Source organism: Filicampus tigris, chromosome 6 (genome assembly GCF_054856515.1).
Source record: "Filicampus tigris isolate MCC_2025a chromosome 6, RoL_Ftig_1.0, whole genome shotgun sequence".
Lineage (NCBI taxonomy): Eukaryota > Metazoa > Chordata > Actinopteri > Syngnathiformes > Syngnathidae > Filicampus > Filicampus tigris.
This window is the reverse complement of record NC_141222.1, coordinates 18,255,489-18,278,683: the sequence shown is the minus strand read 5'-3', so window position 1 is coordinate 18,278,683 and position 23,195 is coordinate 18,255,489. Positions and strand designations below refer to the sequence as shown.

Genomic DNA, 23,195 nt, shown 5'->3' with positions numbered 1-23,195 from the left:
CCCATTTAGCGCCCCGGCAGCCGCGCCATCCCGGGCCTTTGCTCGCCTCGCTTTGCCATCCACCCGGGCACCATTTTCAAGCGGCCCCTCGCAAGCTTAATTATTAACCGTGTTATGCTGCCCTGTTGTGCCGCGAGACCTTCAGAAAGCAAATAAATAAATGAATGGCTGTATCTTTCACAAGCCCCCCTCTGCCTGTTCTGCCTCTGATGAATGATTCCCGGTCTGTGGAGATTTTAGCCCAAACTCGAGGTGCATTCCATATCAAAGCCTCGTTCCCGCAGCTTTTCAATCGACGGGGCAACACACCCTCAGGACCGCATTCCTTCAAGGGAGCGCGCGGCAAAAACCGGAGAGAATCTGAGTGTGTCAAACTCAATATTCCTCCATAATGTACTAAGCCGCTCTGGCGCATGCTTGATCAATTTCATTTATTCATCTGCCGGGGCACGGCCGTCCCTCACACTTCTCCGTCTCCATTTCGTCATGTTCTTCTCACTTGTATTCCTCCTCCCCCCTGCAGGCCCTGGCCAGTGAAATGCTGTTAGACGTGCACGAGGTCAAGCAGCAGCTGATGAAGAGGAGGAGGTTGAGGCGGGCCAGCGCTGTTGCGGCGAAGGGCGGCCCATCAGCTAAATCCATGATCAAAGCCAAGTCCATCGCCGCCTCCATCCTCAATATGTCCGAGAACGATCTGGCCGACATCATGGACTCAGAGCAGGTGAGGCTGAGGGATGACGGGGCGTTCGTTTAACACGAGGGTGTAGATCAGGCGCGTCCAAACTTTTTCTTCCATGGGCTGCATACATAACAATTGAAGGATACAAGGGTCACATATTATTAAGTAGAATTCCACCTGTGCTAAAAGCAGTGGAGGAAGTACATTGATTCAAAACAGTGGTAGTTATGTGGAGCCTGTTTTTATGTGGTTAAAAAAAACTTTTAAATGATAACGCAAAAATTAGTTTTCAGGGCTTTGGGGTGACCAGTGGCCCTGTATCCTTCAGCAACAGAATCACCCTTTATCGCCTCTTTCTAAACCAAAAAAAGTGCATTTGGTGCTGACAGTGACATGAAGCAAATGATCGCTAATATTTAATTAGTTTCTTTGCGTTTTTACAAATCTGCAAAACTCTAAACTGTATAAAACCTTATAGATGGGCAACGTTTACATGGACAACATTTCTTAATCCGATCAGAGTTCAGGTTCAAATTATGAACGGATTCACCTGTCTTGTTCAAAATAAAATCTTGATCGGAATGCGCTTGATCGGGTTAGAATATTCCGAATGGGGTGTGTACATGAAGCGTTTCTGTTCCGATCGGGCTTTTAATCTGAATAAATGTGTCCATGTAAATGTAGCCATTGATGCAGATACAAACAAAGAGGGATAAACTTCTTCTTTTACAACTACTCCAACTGACTCGGTAAGATGCTAAAATATTAGACATTTTTTATAGAGGATAAACAATATCATACCTGTGAATATTGTTATATTATCTCTCTACATGTGTTTTTGGGGAAAAAAAAAACATTCTTAGCACATGTCAGACCACAGGATAATCACATAGGATAATATAATAGAACAAAATCCAGACTATTTTATGATTTATAAGACTATTGTTTGTCGTCTGTGTTCAGGAATGGGAAAATCAGGACAAAAACAGACGGCCCGAGTCACAAGTCTTAAATGATGCCCACCGCGCAGAGCATACCGATAACTGATCGCACTGTAACATTTTTAAACAAGTTTCCGTAAGCTTTGGCTTAGCAAAGATGGAGCGTTCAACTTGTTGCTTTTGGGCATCGTCTTTGTCGACGGAGACTAAATGAACGCAGTAACCTCAGCCTATCCTCTGGGAGTCCAAACAGTCGATTGGCGTCGGTGTAGAAATAAGTTCTGAGTTCATTTCTGTTGCTTAGCCTCGCTGCGGTTCTTTGCTCCTGGTCAACCTCATGTTATTGATGGATAAGCAGACGTGGGCAAGGCTGAACACAAAGCAAACTTTTATGAAGACCATCCATCTATTTTCTGTTGCGCTTGTCCTTATTAGGGTCACAGATGAGCTGGAGCCTATCCAAGCTGACTTTGTGTGAGAGATACACAAAGCTACAGCCGAGAGTCGAACCCTGAACGTCAGAGCTGTGAGGCAGATGTGCTGGCCGCTCGTAACATTTTATTTTCAAATGTTTATAAAAAAGGTATTGACCACCTTTCAGAAAGGGACCATTTAGTGAAGTGTTGTAATGAGAACCCTTTTGGTATGAGTGAATGAGTGTCATATCATTGTAAGAACCTTTTTGACTCGATTTTTTTTCCCCTTGAACCACTAGTAATATTTAAATATAATCACAAATAACATTCATCATGGACTTGGAAAAGTCATTGCTGCTGATACCTTGAAGGTGAGTCTCTTCACGTGATTATACATATCTTCTTTTACGATCATCATTGTTGTTGACCTTCTAACCATGTTGCAATGAGCAGCCAGGTCAGAAATGTGTCTACCACAGTTCATTTAAAGTAATTAACTTCATCCAACAGTTAATCCTTTTTTTCCTTCAGGGCTACTCTTGTTTTTATTTTTTACTTATTGTTAGTGTAAACAATTCTAGTAATGGCTGAAATGCTCTCACAGGCCGCAGGAAACCCAAATTTATATTGATATTGTAATGAAGTTGTTTGAAAAGACTATCATGCAAAAGTAGCGAACACTTTGGACCCGTACAGGTTGATAAAATTGCAGGAACAGAGAGAGCAGGTGGTGGTATGCATGGTGAACCGAGAGCAAAGATACGTTGGGGTCTTGCCGACTCGGATAGATGTTGGGCATAACACTGTACATGTTTTAATAGAAAGCACAAATCAAATATCCCTCTTTTCAATTCTTCCTCATCGCTGTCAAAGTTTCACTCTTTCCCAAGCAGCTCAGCTCTTCTGACCGCCATAGATCTTACCCAACAGTGTCATCAATTAGCAAATCCATGTTGCAATCAACCTCAAGTCTCATGAGACGTCGTCCTTGTATCAGGAGATGAGTGTGCTCGCCTTGCACTTACTCACACTTGAAACCAATTTCATTCCCTTGCAGCTCAGCTCCACCCAGGAGATGTAAGGGGAACAAAATGTCCCACTCATTACCGCTGAAAGCTCCTCGGGTCCAAATCCCTCTTATCTCCTCAGTACTCGTTTCTTGACAGCTGCTCTAGTCTCGACCGCGATGTGGTCGAATAATAGACGATTGCATAGACGGGAAAAATGGGCTTCCGACTATGCTTAGTCCGACTATTTTTAATTTTCCCGTCTATCGTTTATCGCCTACAAAATAGGCATCCGTCATAGGCAGATAGGTGGACCGGTCCGTCACATAGGCGGTATGCCCAGCTCTGTGTATTAGTAGGTCCCTCCCCAGTGTTTGGGTGCAGTCAATTCTGCTGCTATCCTCTACTTGGCAGATTATTTGTGGGAACTTTTTACTTGTGCTCTCTGAGAAAGGTGCAGATGCGTGTTGCCTTCTTGTAATGTCCAGCCTCTTCTCCAAATGCAACTTGTTTACTCTATTAATAAGTCTAAGTTGGCCGAGCAGCTATTTCTGCCACATTGATCTTTTCCTGGAGCCGTTTTACTCAATAAACTCTTAGAAAGTTTCTGTGATATTAATTGGTCTTCATGGCTAATAAAAATCAAACATCTAAGCTGGCCTGTTAGATTGAAACGCCCGTACAAGACTCATAAGATCAATAGAAACGCACCTATAGAGCACGTGTGCCCTCACCTCCCACTCATGTATCATGCTGCTCATGCTGCTCATGCGCATGTGTCCATTTCATCGTATGCAGCAAAAGTTGAGCGAGGGTCAAGCGGCTCCAGGCCTTTTTAATCGCCTGTCGAGTGGAGGATGAGTGCATTGTTCTGGATGTAGATCACCTCTGACACGTTTTATGTTTGAAGACCACCTTCTCACACTCCCCCTCCTCTCAGTTACGATAAGCAGCAGCCACTAATTAGGCACACACTGAAATTAGCTCGATCCGCGGTGTTATCGCAAAGCATCGCACCTGTGCCTCCAGGAAGCTGATAAAAGGCCAAGGGATAAACACGCACTTAATCTACTGTAAGTGTTAAACCCTGTGTGTGTGTGTGAGGATGATAGGGAGCCTTGTTAATACGTAGTGTGTTACACAGTTCCTTCCGCATCTGCAACACCACACATTGAAAGTGAGTTCCTGCTGAGAGCAACCGTGTCATATTACCAGAATTCTCCAAACTGTTTTGTAGCAAACTATTGTATTTCAAGAAAACACACCACAAATGCTTGTTACTCAACTGCTTTAGTAGCCGAAATGTACACTCAATTGTAAGTAACATGCAAGCTCGACACAGCAAAGTCGAGATTTGAACCCCCGACCTCAGAACTATGTGGCAGACGTTCTAACCACAAGGCCTCCACGCTGCTATGTAGCGGGTGTTTTATGTGAACAAAATAAAATTAAGACCTTCACGTTGCATTCAACCACTGTTTAACGGACCTTTTGGGAGACCAATGGTGATGCATGTAAAAAATGTGGCGCACTAAAATATGTTTTCATTGGTTGCTACATAGTTTAAACAGTACATGCAGGAGAACTTGTTACAATATCAAAATATTAAGTGCACAGACTACGTAATGTATAAAACTGATTGAATTTGTATGAGTTTTTAAATGCAATGTATTCTTCTTATTATTATTATTATTATTGTAATAATGATAATTAAATTTTAATCAAATGTAATTTTTTAAAAAATTTACTTTTTCAAAGGTCATGGTTTCAATAACAGCCCAATCTCTGTTACCTCTTCTTTTCTTTTTTGAGGGGATGTCTAAGCAACTTCTCGGTGAGCAGAAAGGTGAAGGAGTGAGCAGTTAGAAAAGAGACACCGTTTTGTTTAAGTAACATCAGCATTATTCCATTATAAAAAAAATAAATAGATAAAAAAACATTGTGCCAGTGTGTACTAGTTAACCTCAAGGACAACACAAGTCGCCCACGGGTGTGTTTTCAAAATAGCTCACCAGTGACACAAAACAGAACATTTAGATTTTTTTATTATTAACTTAACATGGTACACACTTCTTAATGTACCAAATCCAGATACGGGTATTTAAATATTAATTGCTGTAAAATTAAGGTACTGTGAGTTACAATTGTGTCACACGACTTGAATGTGCAGTGGTATGGATGATTATCGTGTAAAACAAATTGTTGGACATGTGAACCATGAAAATGTTTAATAAAAATAAAATTGAAAAAAAACCAAGTAATTATAATTATATCGACAGCAATTTTAACACTGTGATATTCTTGAGCACGGTTATCATACTGTCGGCCCATGCTTGGTTACCACATCATGAAGTGGACAAAATGAGGTGTAAAACCGACTGAATTTCTGTTGCTGTTAACATCCTCTTACAGTGAGTACTATGTAAGCTTTCAGTACCTGGAGCAGACAGTACACATTAAGTTTGTATGCACACGCCGGCTCAGGCTTTCCAGGATTTGTGAGTGTTTGGTCAGCCACACACAGCCGCGTGCTTTCTCCTCTGCTTGGCCATGTGGCACTGAGACAGGACCAGGCTTGTCACTTCATTTCAAATGGTACCACCTGGTCCAAAGCCAGGAGGCAGAGTCATGTGCTGCAGTCACTCCTCACTGTGTTCATTCGTCACTACAAGGCTCCCGCTCTGTCGGTTCGTTTTACACGGGAAGCATGTAAACATTCACTGGCGTCCGCCGAGTCCCCGGGGAGTGTCCTCAAGGTCCGGACTTGGGTACTCTCGGACCGGCCAGTGTTTGGATGAATAGTGGCCCGTTCTCTCTGGAGAAATCAAGGTTGGTTTTGGTCTCTGCTATTTCTGTCACTAATGACACATATCATCTCTATATTTCAGGGGACAGAGAGCCTTTCAGGGGTTCCCAAAGATCAGGAGTGGCTGGACCATCTAAACCACATCCTCCAGCAGAAGGTTGGTGTTATCTCTATGTGCTGATAACACTGGTCAGCATCTCTTTATTTGTTTCAAGTGCCAAAGATATTTGAATCGTTTCTGGATCATTTTGGACTGCCGAGTCCAAAACTGATGTCTGTTTTTTGCAATTGGCTCTAGTTTTTGAGAGATTGATATTTTTGACAACTAATTGATTAATAATTCATGTGTATTGACAGTTTACAAAAATGTACTTTGATCGTTGCTAAAAAAAATAGTGTTTGCGCTTTGACTTCAGCTGTTTTTGTGTATTTACTGTTAATATTGCCTAATTTTCGGACTTTTTGCTTTATCTTCACATGATTTCTATTGCAAAGGCTCTCTGCGATGACAATTGCTGTCTTTCACTATACCGCATTAAAAAAAAGTAAAGAATATTACATGGAGATGCTTGAAAAGACAGATACAGCCACATCAAAGTTGTACCATTGTGAGAATACAAATGTCATAACTTCCGTATTATTAGCACATTTTCCCACCAACAAAAATATGGAATATCTCAAAAACTAGAGCCAATTTGCAACAAACAATGTCATTTTCAGATTCAGCGACATCAAAGTACCCTTAAACCGTTGAAAGTTAATTGGCACCAGTGTTATTATATCAAGTTGACATTTTGTTAATCCAATCAATCAATACAAACTGTATAGTGTATAATAAAATTGAAATGATCATAGGAAATTTTCACAAACTGCTATTAATCATCATTCTCAAAGTGTAAGTTGCATTTTTACACAGACTGGAAAAAAAAGCAACTTTTTTTTTTGCTTTTCTCCCCTGTATGACATCACAGTGCACACCCTGGTATCTTTAGCCTCTTGTTTATTGTTTTATTTATCGATTGTGAATTGTCCTCCCTAATGTACAAATCTTGTCTTAGTCTCTCAGACTTCCTTGACAACAATGTACTACTTTTCCAATAGACAGAGATTTGGCACCATCTTGTGGCATCTTAGGGCGTTGCAAAAAGAGCTTTAAAAAACCTGAATAGGTGAGTTTTTTTCAGCAAGCAGCTGCACATAGGTTCCACAGAAAAGGAATGAATTTGTGAATAATATCAAATGCGGCCTGTCAACTTGTTTTGGCTCCGGTGCCGAACATGGCCAAGACGTGTGGTGGCCCTGAAGAGTCAAAAAGTCTCACTGTGGATCTGCGGACCCAGAGGTTGCTGCGGGTCCATGCGTTCCAGGGTGCAATAGTTGATTCGCCCAGGGGCCCGCTGGCAAACCCACGCTAGGCCTCACTGTGAGGGGTTACAGCGCCACCTCTTGCTTTGGCATGCATTTGACACGAGCACCTTTTCGCAAAATAACAAGACAAAATAATTTAACAATATCCAGTGTACTTGTGCGGACATGGACCTGAGAGGCAGAGCTATATCTTCCTCTGAAAAAAACAAATGAAAGAAACTCCGGCCACTCATCTGCCAGCGCTCTGCAGGAGCTTTACTGGAGCGCTGTCAACGTCTGCTCGCTGTGATATGTGTGTGATTGAGTGTTGCTCTGCGTGTGTGTGTGTGCGCGTCTCTTCTGTGTTCTTGTCAGAGGCTGCCGCAGGCACTCATGCGTCGCCTCCGCACCACGACACACACCAGGCACTGTTCTCTTGTTCCCCAGATCTTCCTCTGACCTTTCCACCTTCCTCTCCCCCTCCCACACTAACACACACACACGCGCACGCACACACAATTGACGCGCTACTTGAATCCATGTTTTTCCCTTCTAGCTGGACAGCTTTCAGTCCCTGTTCTCTGTCTATCTCTGCCATCCTGCCCTGTCCCACATTTCTCTCTCTCTTTCGCTCTCTCTCTGGCTCAGACCCCGAGGCAGCTTGTTAGTGGGGAACTAAATATTGATTTGGCGGGCCTGTCGATGCCGGGAGAATGAGCTAGTGTTCACTAGAGACCTCAGCACCGGCAGCCTGCTATCGACGTTTTCCGTGGGCAGAACAGGGGTGATGGAGGGGGTGGGGGGTGGCGAAGAGAGGAGGAGGAAGAGAGGAGCGGAGTATGACAAGCCTGAGACTTGCCCTCGGGTCCCTATGGGGACCGCTGGGACCCTTGCAGTCAACCCCCTCCTCACCGCTTACTCCAGCAGACTTTTTCCATCTTCTTTCAAGTCCATCTTGTTCTTTTTTTTTTCTTATTTATTTATTTGGAGAGTTTTCTACTTTCTTCTCGATCTGGCTTGTTCCACTCATCTTGGTTTTTGTCGAGGAGAAGAGCTTTTTTTTTTTTTGCTTGCTCTCTTGCGATTCAGCAATAGCACATTCGCGTGTATGGCTTTTTGGAGAGGGAACCTATGCTCTGTTATTTGCTCAAAAACTCACAGATTTTCTGTAGTAACAGTTACTTTGTTGGCATCTAGGTGCCAGGGTACTCTTGTGGTGAGTTGAGGAGCTTCATTGAGACAGTAGCAGTTTTTCTTATGGCATCTACGATAACTCAGATCTGAGCCAGTGAGAGAGAGAAAGATGGCAAACCCCTTTCGGATGGGTTGCAATTACTCCCGTATTAGAATTATTACAGTGTGTGGTGTAGTCAAGATGGTCAACGCAACACAACGCATAACGATAGCTGACATAGCACCAACACTGACCCGGGAGAGGCAGAACAAGAATAATGAGTAGTAATTGTAGAAGACAGAAGATCGGGTCTTTGCTGACTTTGACAGACTGGGAAGGGGAAAGTCACTCTTAACGCACCCAACACTTCAGGTCAGAAAACCATCAGAAAATCATGCCTTCACTGCCTTTGATCATAAGGGAGGGAAAATGTTCAATCACAGCCCGATTGTCGCTGTGATCCCAGCTCACTTAGCAATTTTTCCGTTTCACATCATATTGACGGTCGGCGTTCGTGGCTCGGATGAACTGGGCGTTGACCACACACATTAGGATTCGCAGTCAGAAATATTGTAGAGTAGATCAGACAGGAAAAAGTCATTATTAATGCACCAAAACCACATGATAATCACTGAGGTTAACTTTGATCACAAGGGAGAGAAAGTGCTCAAAATTGGCCTGATTATCTATAGTACAGTACACGTATGTACAGTATGTACCTTGTTTAAGGCCTCTGTCTGTCTTTTTTGCACCCGCCCGAGCAGAGCGAGCAGTCGTAAGGACTGGCTTGTAAAACCCAAGTCAAAACAAAAGAGGGAGCTCCCACACTACACCCCCATGTCTTCTCCTCCCTGTCATTGCTTATGAAAAGCTCACCGAGCAGAACATCTGTGAAGTAGACTCGCCCCGCCTGTCACCCTGCCCGTGACATTAATAGCACTCTGCCAGCACTCTGCCCTAATGGTGATATCATCCCACCGCAGAGCCGCACTTCTTAAAATAAGAAGACACCGAGGAAGACCGAAATAGACAGATGAGGAGGAGAAGACGAGTGTCCTTAACTGGCTGGGCTGTCACCGACACGAGATGAGGATGTGTCCGTCGGCGCAGCCTCCTCTTGTCACTGACGGAGTCTAATAGAGCTGCCGGTGGGACAGCACTTTATTATCTCAGTGGCCCTGTCAATAGCTAAGCCATCAGTCACTCAGTCGGTGCGCCAGTGTGTGTGTGTGTGTGTGTGTGTGTCCACGCGCCAATGAGGGCCATTCCTTTCCATGGCTGTCATGTCAACATAACAAGAGCCGCAAACGGCTAACACACACGTGGCATGGTGTCTTCGTGGCAAAGGAGTAGCCCGGCCACTCAACCAAATGAAATATGGCGTTCATCCCGTTTAGTAATGGGAGATTTGGATACGCCATTGCAATGCCGCAGATGTAACAGACAATCCAAAATGCACGAGCTTTCACACACAAAACTGCAGCCGATGTGGCGTGGTCGTATATACTGAGGGTGTGCATCTCTCCAATAAAAGATGATTCTATACATATCTCAATACATGGGGTGCGATACGATTCGAGGACGGTTTGATTTTAAAGTGGAACGATTCGATTCAGTTCAATTATTTACAATTCAATTTGGTCACCAACTGTAATGTTTTCTCGATGGTCCGTTTTCAGTTGCGATCGTTGGGTTGCATCACGTGGTGTGTGGCAGGCCTAATGCACATGTTTTTGGATCGTGAAAGGAAGCTGGGGTTTCCATTTTTTTAAAAAACAGGCAATCCTGCGGAGAATATGCAAACTCCAAACAGGACTGCCGGAGCTGAGATTGAAACCCTGAATCTCAGAACCGCGACTTTTCCTAGAATACATATAAACAAAACTGTCTTGTTGATGTTCGATCAAGTTTGACACTTAACGTTGGAAAGTTGATAGGATTGACTCATCAAGCTAATCCCAAATTGCTCACTTCTGATGGCGGGCTAATGGAATCAAAGCCTACGCCGGTCAGTGGAGAGCCACCACGAGCGGCACTCTGCAGCTGGAATCGAGGGACGGCGCTATCTAATAATCATGAGCAGGCCGGGGGGTGTGCTGTATGGCTCCACCGCAGCCCACCATGAATGATGCCAGCGCTGAAGATGGAGTGTCCACGTGGGCCACGGGGTCCAGGCACCAGCCCAGGGAAGCATTGATTTAATTGCCTTTGGTTTATTTGTGGAGTCCTAATTATTGAATAGAGGTAGATTTTAATGGGCCAAGTCTTTATGAAGACAGGGAAATGACTGGCTTCTGCTGCTGGCCAATAATGAAACGGAGAAACGCGTGCACCCAAACACACACACACGCACACATTCACAGTCCCTCCAGATCATTTTTCAGACTCATTTCACACACGCACACACACACACAGGCCTCGAGCCTCATGACAGTATATTAACATTTAAAAAGTCATTGGGTCTGTTGATTTCTTTATGAGAGGACAGTGGTTTACTGGCGCCGGGCGACGCCGAGGGCCCGCTAATATTTACTCCACAATCACACCCCAGGGAGACCTACGAGCATCACTTCTTATCAGCCTCGGAACTATAACAAGCAGGTGAACATTAGGCCGGCCGTGTAGAGACAAGCCGGACCAATCTGGAAGGGGGCTCGCTATAAAACGTCAAAGGCCTTTATGGATTGGCTACAGGGCTGACATAACTCCTTTCATTTTAAAAGCCTATTGAACTTTGAGGGGGGAGTGGTGGGGGGGAGGGGGGCAGTATCGCTCACTGCTGCTAAATAATACACTTAATTTGTGTTGCCACAGCCGCTTACATCATTATTCCTCTGCGCTGAACATATCAAAGATGCCGCGCCTTGGAGTAAAAAGAAACTTTTATTGTTATTATCATCGCTGTTGATGCAGCGCGTCGTGTTCTGTGGCTCATTATGGCTCGGTAATGACAAGGAACAGCTCTCCTCTCCCAAGGAAAGTGACTCTAATTAAGCTTCATTTAATTATTGGACTAATTAAATCTTTTTGGGTGCCTCTAAGTGTGTTTGTATGAATGCGGCGGGGACTGGAGCCTGTGGCTTTGTTATAGTAAATATGTCACAACACAGTGGCAGAGATAAGGAGTAGTCTCCAGAGAGGATGTTTATTTTTTTCCCCCCGAACCCAGATGGAGTTATTTGGCTTGTTAAAGTGGCTTTCCAATGAAGTAGAATCATCCCATGCAGCATCTCTGTGTGTGTTTTTATGTGTCATTAAACGCTCTTGTGTTGTTAGTAAATATCAGAAGCCGCAGCACAGCGTAAGGGCACATTTTAAGAAGACTTGTGAAAACGCCAGGAGCAAGTTGATGAAGTGAATGATACGTAGCATGGATTTACACATTTTCCATTGGAAACAATGGAAATTGAAATATTGTACGACTGTATTCTGCAATATGTCCCAATAGATTGCGCGTCCTCACTGAATCGCAGATTTTGAAGTGTTAGTTTTTGGTGAGTTTTTACCAGAGATGTGCATTCCGTCCCGGACGGGTGCCCATTTTGAGGACGGAGGTTGAGAAGTTTTTTTTTAAAAAGGTTGGACTAAACAATTACAGAAATGTTTTTTTTGTCCATCCCTGCAATTGTCCCTAACCGTGTCAAGTACAGACAAACGCCTGTTTCACTGACGACTGACAGAAACACACCCAGCCTGTCTTGCGTGTGTAATCCGCTACTTCACATTCGGTCTGAAATAGTGTATCACAACGTGCCGCTTGTTTCGGACATATTCACCGTGTTTGAATGCGGGAGGGAGGGACTTCACTTTGCTTCAAGCGGACAAGAGGAGGAGCACTTGTCCTCCGTCAAAAGAAGTTGACACATTGCCAGTCAGTTGGGTGACCGACGGTGGTTGTGTTGGCAGCTAAATGCTATCTTGGTTAACACTTACAGGTGTAAACAATTCAATCCAGTCACGATACTCCCAGCCGGTAAGTGGATGTGAATAGGAAATTACCAAGATAGTGAGCTTTAAATAATGCTTATCAATTATAAAACCTCTGCCGTTAGCCTCTCTATCACGGCGTCATGCATGGGCACTTTTTTTTTTGTTGGGGGACGAACTGGTGGAATGTAAGGACGAAAGTGCTTAAAAGGACGAGGGCGGATGAGGACGGAGGACGATTATTTTTATGAATAAGGACAAAGGGACGATAACGGAAGGGTGCCCAGATCGTGGACAAAGGACGAACCGACAAAATAGGGTGCACTTTACCCTGGACAAAGCCAAAGAAAAAGCAAAACACAGTGAGCTGAACTCCCACAAGATGCTCTTGTGAAATTTCTGGCATTACAGTGGCATATTTGTCCAAATGGTACAATTCTTTGGACTAGTGGTAATTCCCACTCTTTTACTTGATTACGTGCCGCAGGTACAATCCCTTGCGTTGATCCCTTCGCCGCTTCTTGGCACATTACCCCCGGCCAATGAGCCGTGCCAAAGTCGCCAGCGTGTTCTCGATTGCTAAATCCTACCCAAGGGTTGCATCTCCTTTGTATGGATATCACCTTTCTATATTTAAACCCCAACGGTGCCTGAATCACCTCATTTTCACACCTAATGAGTGTAGCAACCTGAAACAAAGCTCCGGTGCTTCCCTGTGTTTAATCTGGGGTGTATTTAGGTCAGATCCCTAACAAATGCACGTTGCACACCAAAAATGATGTTTCCAAACAACGTATCAAGCACAGGAGAGGTTTTTAATTACAGTACGTGTGGCCCCAAGTGTCCAATTCCCTTTCATATCAGTCTCCTGTGGCTTAAAGGGGAGAAAGGAGGGATCTGCTCCGCTGCAGGGGAAGGTAATTATGAAGGAGAGAATAGGCTTGTGTGCGCTGTAGTGCTTCTCTTACCTGAGCCCCACTTTGCAAATGTGACATATTCATTATCGGAGATAATCAAATGCAAGATTTTTATACGGTGATGCCTTTGTGCTTGGACTTTTTTAATCTATTTATCACCCATGTTGTTGTTGTTATTATTCCCCTGTTTGATACATTTGATTTTCAAACAAAAGTGAGAAGATCAAAGATCAGCAGGAGGTTTTTTTTTTTTTTCCCCTCAATTCGCCTCACCTTGAATGGTGGCCTACATTGCACATACTTCCGAAACCGGGGACAACCGTTTCTTCATGCTCCTTCTATCATGAAAAATAGTTGTTCGCAAAAATCTAACTTTGGCACTCACCTTAATTTAACACACTTTTAGATGAGCAGCAGTTTGACAAATAGGGAACCATTCATCATTAAAGAGGCTTCAAGCTGTGCAATGCCACTCCCAGTTGAGGTTTACTGTAAAGGTGAACATAACGAGAATAACCATACTTGTAGGGGTTTTAAATAACCAAACAACCATTGCCTGCCATCTTAATGCTAATGTATAATGGAAAATGCCATTGACATGCTAATCATGATAATAATGGTTAATATTGATAGTTGCAAATTTAGAAGCAATGGATATTTGGACGCAAACTCATAGGCATACTGTATATGATTCAGCCTCTACAAAAAACTCCCCCCAAAAATCTTACTGAGTCACTACTGAGTCAACTATTCACCATGAGTAATGATTAGTCAACTAATTGGATTAAGCGCAGCATATTGCATCAGCAAGCAGCTGCTCTTATATAACCATTATTACCTTAAAGCTCAATATTCAACTGTTATTCAACTTTACAGCTTGTTTTGATTTATTTAAATGTGTTTAAAGTGAGTGGGATGAGTAAAACATTGTATTTTTCTTCAACTCCATCACAGATTTTCACCTATAGCGGGTAAATTACATGTTGCCTGTTTTCGGCTCGCGAGATCCATCCTCCCCTACCCCGTTCACGTTTTACATATTCAGAAGGCTGACACAGTCTCCCAAATTGAGCCCTTGAAAATAATTGTGCTAACCTGTTCCGAGGGAGAAGACAAAAGAGTCAAAATGATGGATCTGTCTGGCGGTGGAGGGGGAGAAGAAAGCGGGGGAAGAAAAGAAAAAAAGTTGGCGTGCGTAACGCCACAAGCAGACAATGGCCACTGGAGTGCCGCAAACTCCTCCGCCCTGAGGTGTGCCCCAGGCTACGGAATAGCAATGTCATTTAATTGGCTCATGAAAACACCTTTTGCTTGCTGAGCCGCTGTCCTTGTCCTCACTCACATGCACGCACACACCCACGCACACACGCACGCACACACATAGAGGCAGTCTTGTCAGTGTCAGTGGCTTTCCATGTCAGTTCACTTCTAAAACATGTTCATGGAATCACAGCGAGACAAAAGGTCTGCTCTGCGGGGCCTGTTGAATAGTAATGGGCGTGAGTTATCATGGCTTAATGCTGCTGTAGCAATTTGCCTGTTGCCAAGGGGGACAAGCCCTTCTTGGCACAAAAAAAAAAAAAACAAGCTCGTCGGCCTGCTTAGCGCCCTTTTTGACACTTTGCGCTGGCTCCCACTCTCCGCCGAAGGGGACAGGGGGCAGCCCAGTTAAATCAAGTGTAGCATAACATTAGCGGCCGGCTGCTAACACCTTTGCCTTAAGCGGCCCAGGGGATGCGGGAGAGCAGGTGCAGACCCCTGCACACCTTGAAACCAGACTGCAGGGTATCAAGTGAGCAGGGGATACAACACACAGAGTTGCACAGGCCAACACACAATCCTACCTTAAAACCATGATATTTCTTAACAAAAACCTTCTTAAAGCAGTGGCACCCTTACTTACAATTATAATGAATCTTTTCCAGCCACTATAAAACACCACTTTTTTTTCTTGTTTTGAAATAAAAACAGCACTGTGTTGTAACTACGAAGCACAATGGCACGACAATCTCTTAATTCTTCACAATTCCAAACGTTGCTTTTGAATTTGTTCCTGCTTGTATTATGAGTGTTTTGGGCAAGACTGGTTTATGCGTGCATTTTATTTCATGAAACCTTGAATGCGGATGATATGATAAACTGATTGATCTTGATTTATGTTCACTTCATGTAGAAACTATTTCACTATAAAACATTCTATAATATTTTGCAGCATTGTATAATAGTGTAATAGTATTATAATATAATAGCATTGACACTCAGATGCTCACTCTAAATGTATGCTGGCAGAGCATCCAAGTGTATCAGTTTAACCATTTGCAAACGGCAGTAAGGTGGAACTAAATGTCGGCACACGTTTATCAAAAGCTTCCCCTAGACGTAAGAGTGGCCAGTGGGGTGGCCGAAGAGCGCGACCACCGTTGTCCACCAAGTAGCTCCACCCCTGGTGTGAAGTAACCTAAATCTGATTTGAAGTAACCTAAATCAAGTAACATAATTCAGTTAAGTGAGGCAGGACACAGGCACAGTGTAGTGAATGAAGTGCTGCCTCTGTGAATGAAAATGCATTCATTCCTCATGGCCACTGCTATTTTCTGCACTTGTGGACACTGCTGCCAAAAGCAGAACATCCACTGGTTGCAAGGCTTAGGTTTCGCCTTGGTCATCATTGTAACAAAAGCCATTGTACAATAACAACACGTCAGATAGATCGCAAAGTATTACTGAATGAGGTACATTTTGCTGTGTTCATTGTAATCTTCAGGTCACACTTGAAAGAAAAAAGTAAAATGAAGAAACAAATGGGTCTAATCATTTTCTGAGCAGGATGCAGAAATGTTATCCCGCAATCACGGTGTCACTTAAATTAACTACAAGATGAGTTTGAATGTAAACAAACTGCAGTTTTCTGACGCCGAATAGTTCATCCGTTGGTGAGTGATACACACACGGTTCAAATCTCTTCCACTTAGTTCGCTCTCTCTTCACTATATTATCCATCCATTATCTATACCGCTTGTCCTCACAAGGGTCGCGGCGGGGAGTGCTGGAGCCTATCCCAGCAGTCTTCGGGCAGTAGGCGGGGTACACCCTGAACTGGTTGCCAGCCAATTGCAGGGCACACAGAGACAAACAAACATCCGCACTCACCTAGGGGCAATTTAGAGTGTCCAATTAACCTACCAAGCATGTTTTTGGAATGTGGGAGGAAACCCACGCAGGCACGGGGAGAACATGCAAACTCCACACAGGGAGGCCGGAGCCGGGATCGAACCCACCTCCTCTGAACTTTGAGGCAGACGTGCTAACCAGTCGACCTTCACTATATTATTTAAATACATATACAGTAGGGGTGTAACGGTGCATGTGGGTGTATTAATACATTTCTGTATGGCATGTTCGGTTCGGTCCACTTGCGTTCGGTTCGCTCCACTTATTAGCACGAGATTACGCACGGGCGCTATTGAGTGTTGCACGCGGGAGAGGAGGGCGGAGCCCAAAACAAACAGCACTCTCCTTCGTTCTCCGCAGCTCCTCTCACTGGCCGTACGATGCATTCATGAACCTCGGAAACATCACAACTCAGCACAACACAAATCCCACCACAAAACAGATAACCCAATTTGTTACAATATGCTGTTGCACATTCAAAGATTTTACTGCATAAAAAGTGTAAATAATTTCATATCGACTTTAAAGTTACTATATTTCATTATAAAAAGTTTTAATATAGTTAGCAGTAATTGTAACTGTTATTGTATGTGTTTTTTTCATCACAAAAAGTGTATATATGTACTGTAATGACAACTTGTCTTTAACTTGAATACTTAGATGTGTCATAGTCATAGGCTGTTGCTGCTGAGTGTTTAAAGATTTCAGTGTCTTAAGAATTTACTAAATCAAGAGATCTTTTTTTTCTGTGTATTTTTTATTCTGGTGTAATGTCTTAGAATATCACTCGAATAGTTCACTTTTATTATTTTTTTTTCTAAAGAATATACCGTTTAATTGTCATCTTTTCAAAATAAACATTTTTTTTTAAAAAAATAAAAAAAATATGTTTTTGGGGGTTTTTTTGTACCGAAAATATACCGAACCGAAGTTTCCAAGAAACTGAACCGAAATGTGATTTAGCGTACCGTTACACCCCTAATATACAGCATATGTCAGTAATGGGCAGCTGAAGGCCCACAGGCCGCATGTGGCCCACACCCACACTCTGAGTAGGCCCTTACTTAATAAAAGAAAATATTTTTTTTCTTTTTTGTTGGGGAAATTTTAAACATGTTTCCTCTTCTATAGAGGACCCTTGTATACTCGCAATTCGTCATCCACAGGTTTGCCGATTTTTTTTTTTTTCAATATATTTTTTGTGAGGCGTTATTGGAGAGGTAAGCCTCAGTTTAACACATTTTGGAGCTTCATCAGGTTGTTTTGTTTTTTTTTAATAATATTTTGGGTTTATCAATAAAAAATATTTTACACTCTAATTTTTTCATTGAATTCTAATGGGCATCAATTATTTGTTCTGTTTGCAGACAGACTTGTGTTTTCTCCAAATTTAAAATGGGCCTCTTGTCATACATTTGTCTGGTTCGGAATTGTGTGGTCCAAGATTTTATGTCCGTATCTTTATTCAAAAACCCACATTTTTCAAATTGAAATTGATTTCAGTCTGCCTTTGTGGAAGAAGGATTTGGACAATTTGAGTGTCAAAATGATTGATTATTAAAAATGATTTTCAATTAATAATCAATTAGTTCTTGATTTAATTGTTGTAGCTCTAAATATAAAAAAAATATATTTTATGATGGCGGCAATTAAACTCTGCAATAGATTTGTTAGCATTAATTTTCATTGTAAAATGCTAGCATCCAAGCTCACCTTTCCCGGAATGGATGGTAGTGGACCTTGGAAGTTTCCCTGATGCATCTCATTATACCCAGAGTGAGTCACATGCAACTGTAAGACTTTATCTACAGTCGATCAGCTCTTATTGTTTATTACCCAGACTCCCACATTGGCCGTATTAATCTCCTCTTCACCTTGCAGTCCCGCCGAGGCTTTCACGTGTCACGGCCGCCTCGCTTATACTGTGTGTTGTTTGTGCCTGGTTAGTTTCTTCCAAGTGCAATTAGTTGATGAGGAAACGGCGCACCCTTGTGTGGGTGTGTCTTTGCGGGACCTCCAGAGCGAAGGCTTCCCTAGGGATGTGGGGGGCTAGGAGGCGGCTTCTACAGGGGGTCGATGTCTCAGCACTTCCTTTCGGCACTGGCGGATCTCCGAGGACCCGCGCTGTGTTTGATGTTACATCGGACTCCCACGGCACACAAGTGCACACTGCCCGGCCTTGTGTTGCCATCTCCTGCTACCTTTTAATGAAGTAGAGGCAGGTTTCCAGGGACGGGGAGACTCTTTGAATGTGTGATTTTTATGAGCTTCTCACTCTCCAGACAATAGTGCCGATTGATCTGAAGGTGGTTTTGAAGCTCACCTCAGCCATCAGGTGTCTTGAAGACATCGAGACCGCTTGTTGTAATATGACGGGGTCCTCATTTTATGCTCAATTTAATTGGGGCGGAAGACGCTTTAGTCTATCACTCACCTCAAAGTGTGGTTAGTGGCACAAGGGCTCGCTCTAGTGGTACGCAAATTACTTAATGGCCAAGTGCAGTTCAGTTGTATTTAGCTTTTTGGTACAATACATTTTAATTTGATCTATAAAAACTGGCAGTTTTTAAGGTACCGTATTTTCCTTTCATATTATAAATGCTGAATATACCTTTTGGGAATATAATCTCGATCTCATTTTCGATGAACACCTAGGCCTACTAGGCTACTTTATTGTAAAGTTTAATAAGTACGACTGCACTAACCTACCATCAAATCCTGTGACTAACACGCATCTGTGTATAATTTTGTATGCTTCCAAGAAGAACAGGCCCTTTTTCTGTTTTGAATGCACAAGGAAAGGTCCTGAGAAGTGTACTTGGACTAGTTGATCTTGCACTCAACTCCATCAAGCATCTTTTAAAATAAACAGAACATGAACATATTTTTCCCACTGTAGAGATTAAAAATTAATGTAGGTGCAGGCATTTTACTGATGAACGCTACTCACGTTTTTTTTCCCCCCTTCCTTTGCCCCCCTTTTCACTCCTCCTTCTGCCGTCACCCTGACACCCCTGTGCCCCCCAACTTCCCCACCCCGCAGATCCCCTCTGCTGGCCAGCTAATGGAGGCTTTGCGTGTGAAGATGAAGGAGAGGAAAGTGCTGACAGAAGAGCTGGCCGCGCTGGCAGCAGCAGCCGAAGTCAGCGAAAAAGCCTGACTCCCCGGGCTGAGGCCGGGAAAACTGTCATCCTCTTCTTTTTCGACCACCACACCACCGCCCCTCCACCTCACCCAGACTCGGTGGGAACTCGACCGAGCCGGGCCTCAGACCAACTGCAGGCCGAGCTTTTGTAATGAGCCCCTCAACATCTGTGTTCGAGAAGCGCCTTTTAGCCCCAACTCAACAAGGACCAGTGGTGATAAGGAAAATTCTTGTGCTCATTTTGCAATTCTTTTCTTTTTTCTTTTTTTTATTTGGCACCTTATGGACTTTCGGGGGCAGGACCCTGACCCAGCAAATACCAAGTTGACATTTTGACAATGTCGGAATCGTGAATAATAGTAAAATAATGGTATTCGCGTGTAGGGGTATTTGATTCATTTTGTCAAAACTATCTCTTTAAAGACACATATAATGGAAATGCCTTTTTAATTGTGTGTATACAAAAACAAGAAAGTAAATTTGTTGTCTTCTAATACTGAAAATATGTCTGAGTGAGCACTTCGGCCCCACTGTTACATAAGACTGGACCTAATTTACACAATAACCGCCCCTACACCAGGTTATCGGCCCATGACTTCATCAAATAAGCTGCTTGAATATCCAGAGCCACTTTCAAGTGACAACATCATCTGAAAAATTCTATTGTACTGAGGCACCGTCATGCAGAATGACCCACTACCTGCACGGTGAAAACGCTCATGCTATCAGTCCGCACCAAAAGTTAAGCAGGGCTGCAGTGAGTCTGTATGGTTTTACAAATTACACACGTATTTATTTGCTCACTGAAGTCGTCTGGTCGGGGTGCATTTGTGTTTGGTGATGTGGGCCGCTCGATATTGGAATAATATGCATTACGGGTGTTGAATATTGCATATCGATATTATTGCGAATCGATATTATTGCGATATTTACCATTTACGGTACCTTAAAAATGACATTTTTGTTTTCTCATGAAGGGGGAAAATTGTGGCAAAAAACGCTCAATCAATTTATACTTAACTAGTTAATTGTAATAGTCTATATAAAAGAACATATTTTTCTGAGTTATTTAGTGTTAATAATGCCCCTAGATATTGTTCACCTATTAAATGGCGAAGCGCATTCATGGGGAAGTCAAGTCAAAAAATCTTCACAATAATATCTTCTATGTGGCCCCACTAGTCTAAACACGGCATTCTGATTAATATTGTGTTTGTGGAATTAAGCAGCAAAATCTTTTTTTGTCCATCTCAGGGGGCAGCCATTTTGCCACTTGATGTGAACTGAAAATAATGTCACAGTTGCTCAGAGGAGATTAGTGGAGCTGCATAGATCATATTATTGTGAAGAACACATGTTTGGAGTTGACTTCCCTTGAAGGTTGCATCTGATTGGTCAAAGTCAGATAAAAGCATACAATTCCATATGAAACCTATTGCACGTTTTTGCGATACATATATTGCACGGGCTATTATTGTCATGTCAATATTTATGCGGTATATTGTGAAGCCCTTCCGTGCGCCACATACTGTATGCACATTGTAGTTTATGAAGTAGGGCCTGACCGATATTTTCTGAGGCCAAATTCCAATTCCGATATTTGGCAAAACTAAATTATGAAAATCGATTAATCAGTTGATTGATTTAAAAAAAAATAAAAATAAAATAATGTATTTTTTGAAAATGGTGAAAATCGCTTGGTTAAATCGGCTGGTCGATTAATCTGGCGGGCCCTGGAATGAAGCGCTACGTCCGTGAGTGAAAATGCCTTTATTTTTTCATGGCTACTGTCTTTTTTCCCACAAGTATAAGTTACACTAGAAAATGGATGGATGTTGTTAATTGAATTATATTTGATAATTATCTCTTATGTTTGAAATTGGAAATTTTTCAAATTTGCCATTTAACAGCCTTGCTTGTCGTGTTGTTGAACTGTTTTTTTTTTTGTTTTTTGGTTTTTTTTTCGCTCCTTGAGTTCAAGGGTCATAAGCCGTCTGCGAGGGTTTCGATTCGGTGGGCGGCGAGGGTCCGGCACATCTCTTTCTCCTCATGATTGACAGCCGACTGGGTGGGCAGCAACCCCTCGCTGTTGACATCACGAACACGCACGCGCAGCACACAGGAGAGGTTCCATCCTTGACACCTTTGTCCGCCTCCCTTCTTATTCATGTTTAAGGTGCAACGCGGCTCTCCGCTGTCCTTGAGCCGGTATCCTCCACCAGAGACCACACACTTTTCTTTTCAAATCCACGCTCTCCTTTCTGTTTGCCTCTCTCTCTGTCTTTCTTCATATTATGTATAATTAACCGTGCAAAGAATCCTCCGTTGAAGAATTTTTAAAAAAAAGAGAGAGAGAGAGAATTCCACTTTTTAATCCCCTCACCACCACCGCCACCACCCTCCACCCTTCTCGAGCATATGCTAATGATGTCGTTTTCCTTTATCTTTTTATAATAAAGGATTAGGCCAGGACTGTCTCGGGCTGCATCTCGGGGACCAATTTAGCCAAGATCCAGGAGAGACGAGCCCTGGTGGTTAATTACCATTCATTAACATAGTTTGCATCTCCTCTGCTCCAATACCCATGAGCCAGCTATTGTCAATATTTGTCCCATATAAATTTCTGCCTGTTTTTGTGTGTGTGAATATTAACACCCCCCCAAGTCCCCCATTTCCTTGCCGCCCTTCCTTTTGTCGCTGTCCTCCAGCGTCGCTAATGACAAACATTAATATCTCGCGGCGGCCCGGTGGGTTTAGAGAGCGCCACACAAATTAGTGCCCCTTCTTCCTTTTGCGCAGTCAACATGTTTGTGCCCCCACAAAGCTATTCTATTTCTGTGACATATTCAAATGCGTCCCCCCACAGCCCCTTTAGCTGCGACCCCCTCGGGTTTAATTAACCTGGCCTTGCCTGTGATGCTCCCTCAGTGAAGACGTTAACACCATCTTGAACACACAAATGTCCCACTCCAGACGTCTTTTTTTTTTCTTTTTTTTTTTTCCAAGTGTCGGAATGGCGTGCCATTCCCTTTTTTCCCCACATTTCATTCTACTCATCTTCCACTTGTCTTTCCTTGTTCTGCTCTCATTAAGAGCGAGGCGTCCGCTGGGAATGACTTTGATCGCTTCTTCCAAATGCAGACTTTAGCTTGCCTGTTTATTCATTCCAGCACAGTCAACTCAGTGTCATTTCCCCTCCTCTTATCCCCATGTCTGTTTTTTTTGGGGGGTTTTTTTAACTTTCTCAGAAGTTTCTGAGGTCCCTCTCTCTGCAGGAGATGTTCAAGGTCAAATCATCTTTCCCCATTGAAAGAGCCCTCCATAAAACACCAACAAAATCAAAATTGCAATTGTAAAAACATACATAAATAGAATGTAAATTAAACTGTGTATCATGACTTCAAAGTTTAATTCAATGGACATTGTGCTGCTCCTCCTTTGTGTGCCTTGACCGCCAGGTGGAAGCACAATAAAGAAATGCATAATTGCATATACTCCATACACGAACACAGTCACAACTGCTCAGTAAGATGCAGTAGATTTTAGATTTAGTTTTTTGGGGGTTTTTTTTACAGAAAAAAAAGAATTTATGCCTGTAGGTATTGCTATATTGTCTGTCTACATGTGTTGCTGTACCATTTATGCCCGTCAGGATGATTTTTGCA

The 23,195-nt window shown here is 43.0% G+C and overlaps 1 protein-coding gene across 2 annotated transcripts in view; it reads left to right on the top strand.

Moving 5' to 3' along the window:
• cntln (centlein, centrosomal protein) overlaps positions 1 to 20,489 on the top strand; it is a 107,322-nt gene extending 86,833 nt beyond the window's left edge. For both annotated transcript variants that reach the window (XM_086033555.1, XM_086033554.1), the window contains exons 24-26: positions 524 to 721; positions 5,932 to 6,006; positions 19,429 to 20,489. In XM_086033555.1, coding sequence (XP_085889681.1) covers positions 524 to 721; positions 5,932 to 6,006; positions 19,429 to 19,545 — 390 coding nt within the window. In that variant the 3' untranslated portion in view covers positions 19,546 to 20,489. The remainder of the gene's footprint in view (positions 1 to 523; positions 722 to 5,931; positions 6,007 to 19,428) is intronic.
• Positions 20,490 to 23,195: the final 2,706 nt, after the last annotated feature.